Source organism: Asparagus officinalis, chromosome 7 (genome assembly GCF_001876935.1).
Source record: "Asparagus officinalis chromosome 7, Aspof.V1, whole genome shotgun sequence".
NCBI classification, from domain to species: domain Eukaryota; kingdom Viridiplantae; phylum Streptophyta; class Magnoliopsida; order Asparagales; family Asparagaceae; genus Asparagus; species Asparagus officinalis.
Window position 1 is genome coordinate 143,232,441 of NC_033800.1, and position 8,208 is coordinate 143,240,648.

General features: G+C 34.5%; 1 protein-coding gene across 1 annotated transcript; it reads right to left on the minus strand.

Moving 5' to 3' along the window:
* LOC109850745 (myb-related protein 306-like) lies at window positions 272-2,135 on the minus strand. Its single transcript, XM_020420810.1, has 3 exons — window positions 1,903-2,135; window positions 1,292-1,421; window positions 272-917 (listed from the first exon to the last, which is right to left on the minus strand). The coding sequence occupies exons 1-3, from the start codon at window positions 2,033-2,035 to the stop codon at window positions 407-409; spliced, it is 774 nt and encodes a 257-aa protein (XP_020276399.1). The 5' UTR covers window positions 2,036-2,135; the 3' UTR covers window positions 272-406.

Genomic DNA, 8,208 nt, shown 5'->3' on the forward strand with positions numbered 1-8,208 from the left:
GAACAAGAGTAACTGGATAGTTTCTCAACTGAAAGGCCAATTCATTTGTAAATTGTCTTTCATTTACAAATCTACATACATTCAGTTAAGAGTGGACTCGGAGTTCAGAGTCTTCACTTCCTATAACTAGAGCATGATTCAATATTGGGCCTAACTATTACTCAAACTTACTAATCTTACCTAGCAACACTAATTTCTCACCTATTTAAGAATAAAAGAAAAAATTGGAGGAGAGAGAAACAAGTCTAACAAAAGATGGTTACCTCTAATACCAACTAGAAATACTCATATATATATGACATTTATCTACTAGCATAAACTTCTTAAGTAATTTACACTTCTCATCAGTGCACAACAATACTCATTAGCTCAGTTCTAAAACCTGCACAAAACCACAACAGGCTCATTAATACATCCCACATCCATTTTCTATAGACAAACCAAACAAACCCTCACTGCCTCCAACAAAACTATCATCAAACAACCAATTCTCAAGTATTGCCAAGGGCACTTGATCTCCCAAGCTTGGCTTGCTCTCGGTCTCTGACACCTCCGACACAAGCGACTCAGTCGACTCTGAATTGGCCAAACCAACACTGCTAGGTTTCACTGAGCCCATCCATCCTTCTAGAAGCTTCGATATGTTCTCGGTGCTCGAAGCGTAGGTCGAAGAAGAAGAAGAAGAAGGAATTGTGATTGAGTTGTTGGTGGGCTTGGTGTTGTCTAGTGATAATGCTTGTTGAAGAGCTTGTTTGGCTAAGTTTATATCAGTCTGCAGTCTTCTCTCCCATTGCCCTTTTGATTTGTTGGCGTTGTTTGCTTCATGTTTTTGGAGCTTTTTCTTGAGATGGGTGTTCCAGTAATTCTTGATGTCATTGTCTGTTCTCTCTGGGAGGTAAGTAGCAATTGCTGCCCACCTGCATACATGATCAGATTAAGATCAGTGTAAATAAATCGAGATTTGAATCTGGATTGCTCTGATAGCGTTTATGTGAATTGGGGAATATCAGAATTTGAAGTTGATGCAACCCCAAATTTGACGGCAAACATTAACACCAAATTCGATAAATATGCAATGATGGTGATTGCATTGTTTATCACCTAATTGGGGTTTATTTAAAAGGATTTATTTATTTTTTTGTATAACTGAAAATGACTAGACAACCCTTCAATATATACTAATAACTAATGATTGAAAAGGTTGTCTTCCTATTGAACCTTCAAATTGAGGACTTTGATGATACCAAAACTGAAAATAAAATGAAAATTTCGGTGTTCTTAATGAGCTTACCTGTTGCCCAAGAGAGCTTGGAGGTGTATTATGAGCTTCTCCTCTTGATCAGTGAAGTTTCCTCTCTTGATCCCTGGCCTTAGGTAGTTTGTCCATCTCAGTCTACAGCTCTTGCTACATCTCAACAACCCTACATATAAAAGAAATTCAAATAAAATAAATAAATAAATAAATAATCAGTTTTCTGTGAGAAAAAAAAAACAAATGGTTCACTAGAGCCAAAAACAGAGCACCCTGAGACTTCATTCCACCAAAATCTAAATACCCTTTTCTCTCTGGATCATTTTGGACCACAACAATACTACAAGAAGAAACGGAACCAATCTGAGAAAAGCCCAAATGACCCTTTTGGATCCTTGTTCAAAATTAAGCGGAAATTAATCAATTAAAAGCCAAAACTAAGTATCATGAAAACAAATAAATTAGTTGGAGCCAAAAAGAGAGCACCATCAGATTTCATTCGACCAAAATCTAAACACCCTTTTCCATGCAAAAAACAACAAATCTAAGAAAAGCCCAAATGGGTATTCTGTATTAATGTTAAATTTTTTTTTTTCAAAATCAATCAAATAAAAAAATATCAAAAAATTGAGGAAAATCAGCTCGCTAACCAGTCTTAATTGGTACAGATTTCCAATTGCCTGGACCATGCTCTTGTATATATGAGACTAAAGTTATGTCCTCCTCTGGAGTCCATGGACCTTTCTTCACTCCAATTTTATCACAGCAAGGCGGCCTCCCCATTGAGAATTTTGAGTTTGAAACAGAGAAGTAACTCTACAAATAAATATATTAAGCAAATTGGACTTTTTTCAAGTTTTCCTCAGTAGTAGTAGAGACAAGCGTCCAAGGCTCCGGATTCTGCTGAGATTTATAGGCAAAGAGAGCCACTGACTACGAGCCAACTGAAAGTAGAGTCAACATGAAGACAGCAAGGAGCATTTAGTGATGAAAAAAAGTCAGCTCTCTGTTCTCTCTCTCTCTCTCTCTCTTGTTTCTCTCTCTAAAAGCGCGTGTATTGAATGTGTATGCACCGGGAAATAGGAAAGCCCGTGGCTTAAGCTATCCTCTGCTCTCCTCAAAAGTTTTTGAATGATTCAAACACTTTATTAAGTTTGTGGTGTTTACTATAAAACTCTTTTTTTTTATTTTTGATATGATCATGAGTAATAACTAACAACTGTTGGGTTTCCAAAGAGTTGAATTTTTAATTTTTCGGATCGAATTCCCTAGTGCGAATTGTTTGCTTCTCACAATGGCATATCATTTATTAAATAATAAATCATAATATTATGATAAAGTGTTTAGTATAATCAAATACAATTAGTCATAAACATCTAAATATTAGTAAGGATATTTGCATACAAAACCCTTACATCATGAATATTTGACAAAAAATTAATCAACTTTGAGAAAAAAATTCTAAAATTAACAAATCATCAACTTCAAGGATAATTAATTACTTTGAGGATAATTTTTGCCAAAATCAATCATTTGAAGGATAATTTTGCAAATGTTAAGATTTAAAAGGTATTTTCGTATATAACCATGATGTAAAGGGTACATATGCAAATAACCCTATTAATAAATATCTGCAGTTGAAAGGAGACCCTCCACGTGCACATGGTGGCCAAGGATTTGTTTAGGGGGTGTTTGTTTCAACTTTTTTTTTGATATAGGGTGGATTGCAAATTCTAGGATGAAAAGTGGATTTTTTTAGTTTATGGATTTCATAACATTTGTTTGATTCAAAATAAATTTTGGGATATTGAATACCCAAATAATAAAAAACTAATATATTATAGAATTTGTGAAATCCCCTATTTGAGAGAGGATTTAGACTAGATTTCAATTTATAAATATTTATAGTGCTACAATTTAAGTTTGAAACAAACAAAATACAAATTATACGATTACATATCCCAAAATATTGATGAAACAAATAATATTTTAGAAATCTCAACCTATGTTAAAAAACTTATGGATTTCAAATCTCATGGTGAAAGCCATATCCTAAAATTATAGGATTTGAAACGAACACCCCTTTAGTAGAGTAGTTAGGACTTTGGGAGTGACGACGCCTTCCATGATGTTTTTGACTCTTTTTTCTTGGGGTTTATGTTTGTAATAAATTCTTTTTTGACGCAAACGTAGAAACGGGGAGGCCGATCGGATATCGTTCCGATACCGACGAGCCCTGACAACAGCATGTATTTCACGAGCTTGAATCCACAAGCTCTAAGTTTCTCAAAGTTGAGAACAAAACAAAGAGAAAATTCTCTTAATTGAATAATTGAAAAGTTAATTTACAATTTACGAAAGGAACTAATACTTATAACCAACTAAATATATCCTAACTCTAATAAAAAAAGAAACTCTAAGTCTAATTAAAAGGAAATAACCAAATCCAAAAAAGAAATAACAAAAAGGAATTCTTTCCTAATCTGAAGTCTGAGTCGACACGAGGCGTCTCGACTAGCACCGCCTTTCGTGTCGACTGGACCTAAGTCGACTAAGCATGTCGAGTCATTCCGCCTTTCGTGTCGACTAGAATGTGTCGACTCGTCCTGTCGCCTGTCGTCTCATCCTGTCGCTTCGAGTCGTCTGCTCGTCTCGGTTGGGTTGGGTCGACTCGTCCTGTCGTCATCTCGACTCGTCTGTACTGTTTTCGTCTCGTCTGGTTTAAGTTGAGTCTCGTCTCGTCCATCTGTTCAGTCGACTCGACTACTTTTTTTCTCGGTCCGTCCAATACTTGATCTCATGCATCATTACTTATAGAAGATAGAGTAAATGCCAAAGTGGCAATATATATAAGGTAGAAAAATCAAATCAAATTTTTTTAGGAAAAAGATTTAGACAAAAATATTGACACTACAACCTTTTTTTATTTTTTTTGATGTAAAAGATTTATTTTTCGTAGCTGTCATTAGCTTCCTTCAAAAGTTCAAAATATACTAAATAAAGACTGATGTTCAATTTTTCATGTTTATTAAGAGAAGTAATCAAGTCATTTTCAATTAGTCATAGCAAAAAGAAATGGATAATATATAAATGTACTAAATGTATCAAGGGTAAGAAACTCCTAGTCACTCTTAAATGGTGCAAAGACTTTTCTTCAAGTTGATCAATTTGCTGGCGGCTTGGATAAATCAAATTAAATAGAGAGAAGAAAAAAGAGTAGACGTGTCGGCATTCATGCAGTACTATTATTTTGACATTGAGAGTATACATATACTTGCATGGGGCCATATTAATGTAACATTAGAGGAGACTGAGTCACATGCATGTTTTATACTAACCCACAGTAGTTTTTGGATAATGAAACTCTAAGATAGGGATTGATATGTACATGTGTCCGAGCGAGACCGTTTCTTGTATGGAAGTTTGAGAGTTGCTTGTGATCTTGTCACTTGGACTTTGATGAGTCTGAATGCCATTAGAGATATATATAGCTGAAAGAGATTCAACATATATCTTGAGCTTCACTAAGTAAAGAAACCTAAAATTTTTGACCTTAAAAAACTTTAAAACTCAATAATGAACATGTTTGATGTGATGGTGATGAAATAGACTTATGTAAGTTGTTTATTGAATGAAAGGTTTAGGATAAAGGATTAGGTGTAATTTAGTTTTTTGGCACTATAAAGTTAAATGATGAACTTTAGTCCATATAAAGTGGAAAATATATTAAATAGTCTTTATTTGAGGGTTGGATTTTGTTGCTAGCTGATTGGTGGATTTCATGAATATATTTCTGAAATTAATTAATAATCATCTTTCCAAATGTACAATCATTTACGTAATTCTGAATGATCATGATTCCTTTGAAGCATAAAAAAGAATAGTGATAATTATACACGGGAGTTATCTATTTTTGTAAAACTGCAAAGAGAAATTACGAAATGTTATCAACCCCACTTATTTGTGTCTATATATAATAGTATAAGAATAGTACAATTCTTGTAGTGTACTTAACACTTTCCTAAAAAACAGGCGACATAATTCAAGTTTCACCCTTGAACCATATATAATTATGGCTCTCGATATTGATAAATACTCACAAGGTAGGAAACGGATTCGGATCCTCTCCACTATAAAAAAAACAGTGGAGGAATCACTACATAATCACGGCCATTGATTATCTAGTTAATGGTTGTGATTTTTTCTTTTAGTGCAAATTAAGAATGAGTGCAATACACGGGGGTATGGTAAGTGTTAGATTTAGATTGTATCATAACAGCCTACTAAATAATCAACGATTAAGATTAAAAACAGTGGTCTCTCCACTACTTTTTTGTAGTGGAGAGGATCCAAATCCGTAGGAAACATAATGCTAAATTGCTAAAGATAAAACCAAAGTGGTACCAGCATTTTGTTGTGTCTGATATTGTGACAGACCACCAAAACTTGACTACATGCTATTTTATGGTTCCATTAATGGATTCCCCAAATAACCTCAATTATTAGTACATTGTTAAGTAGATAAAATTATGCACATGGTACGTATTAACAATGCATATATATATATACATATATTTGGATGTATCTTCATTAATTCAAGAACAAAACCAAGCCATTGAATAAAATTTAAATCAGAGTAGTATTGGATAAACGAATACCCCACTTTTCCTTTTGTGTTCTCTCTCATGTGAATAAGTTTGGTAGCGAAAAAACCAATGCACTTATGGCCTCTGCTAATTTCTCATGTGATGTGGCAAAACACAAGAGATTGGACGGTAGAGGAGAAGACCTCTTCTCCTCTTAGCCCATGACTCTTGTGGTTTTAGCTCATGGGGTCTTCTCATTCAATGCAAAGAGATGGAAAGCAAGTGTCAAGAGCTGGATCTATCAATTTTCATTTATGTGTGTTTAAGTGGCCCTATCCTTGTTCATGAGACATAGGGGACCATTAATTTGTAAATCTCATAGGGTTCATTGGCTTTGTGAAAATAGAAAGACTTGTTAGCTGTGACTCAGGATTGTAATTGGCCAATGTTGTGTATGTGATGTGCTACTTAAGAGCTAACGTAGATGGGCAAGGAGGGAGGGCTTTTGAGGCGGGGAGGATATAAATGGAACATGCATGTTATTTGAATTATGTCATTGGTTGATGGGTATGTCTCGTAGAGATCTCATGTTTAATTAGTTGCCATGTTGCTTTGCTTTTTCATGTATATACATTAGATTAATTATCTTGCACGTGCGCTTGTAGCTAGAAGGATGACAACTTGTAGGGTAAGAGTTATATCATGTCTTTATCTTATAGCATTTCCTAATGGATATTATAAGGATCCTATCCTATGGCTATAAGATACTAGTATTAAGCTTGCACGTTGCCGTGAGTATTATTTATCAAGATATATATGTCGCCAAATTGATATATGGTTTTTATATATAAGTATTTATAAAAACTTTAGCTATAAAATTTTTACTATTATTTGCAGAGTGAATTTTCAAAACGGTTAGCAAAGTAATGCACCAATTATCAAGTTTTATCATTTTCCTACAATAGAGGCAGAAAAGATTAATATTTGTGAAATTAATTTCTAGTAAAGGTTAAATTCATCATTTGCAAGAAAGGAAAAAAAAAAGATATGAACACTGTGTTCACGATTAAAAAATATTACTTCAGCTTGAATAGTTGATAAATTGTAAAAAAATTAATTGTAGCATATAGAGCAGTTTAAGATTGAAAATCACACTGTTCATGAATAGTGTTTATTGGAAAAAAATTTCATTACAATCTGAATAGTATGGCTAAGGTTGAAAATTTTACCATAGGAAGAACATAAATTTTAATATTCTGAATCATACTGTAGCGAGAAAAGTGTTTAATGGAGAAAATTACACTATACACGGACAATGTTATTGAAAAAGGTTATTACAACACAAACAATATGCCTAAGGCTGAAAATTTTATTGTAGGAGAGACATTGTAATAAAAACAATGCTTACTGTAGCATGGATAGTAATTTCAAGGTGCTAGCAAACCAGAATCGAAAAAACTAAATCTAACACAAAAGATTTTGTTAAAATGGTTACTCCAAAAGTTCCATTTTACATGTCAAATTAATAGTGGAGGAGAACCATATTTCATTTTGAACTTATTAAGTTAAAAGAATGACCATTTGAAATAAAAATCAATTAAATAGAACTTGAAGAAAAGCAAATGTGGTATTAAGATCGGTTCTTTTTACAATTTTAGAAGTTTAGTTACAAATAAAATTAAAAATATATATACGTTTTGAGTATAGTTAGCAATATTGGTTATAGAAGTCTAGAGACGGAGAGAGAAAATAAAGAGAGATACATATAAAATAATGTTAGGGGCACATCCCCTAACACACCACCAACCACACCCCCTCTCTCCTATTGCTACAGTAAACCGGGCCCCTGTTGTGTGCAGCGAAAATTTCGGCAGCACCTCCGGTGCGCAAGGTGCACAACAAGAGATTAGATCGTAAGAATTCCTGTCTCACCAAGGAAACAAGAATCTGAAGCGGATATCTCAACAAAGTGAGATATCGGCTCTTCCTCTCATCAGTTCTAGGACGACTGACCTGTCGAGGGATCCTACAAGCTATTACAAATCACGGCAAGAACACAAATTTTTACGTGGTTCGAAAGCACTGCTCCTTTTTGTTCTCTGTGTTTGCTGCAGCCGCCAAAACCTCTGACCTCGCACACTAATCAGCCGCTGTCTAATTTTTCTGCGCTCAAAAAACAGCTGCTGCCACTTTTGTGCTCCCTGCCTTACCATTATCTTCACGAAACCCTAGAGGGTTTTATAAGGCTCTGATTTCGGGTGGGCCATCAAGCATGCAGAAAACGAAATGCGGAAGCAAACCGCGTTGCTGACCTTGCGCACTTAAATCACCCACGTGGGTGGTCCCCACACACAATTCTCCACCTCGGTA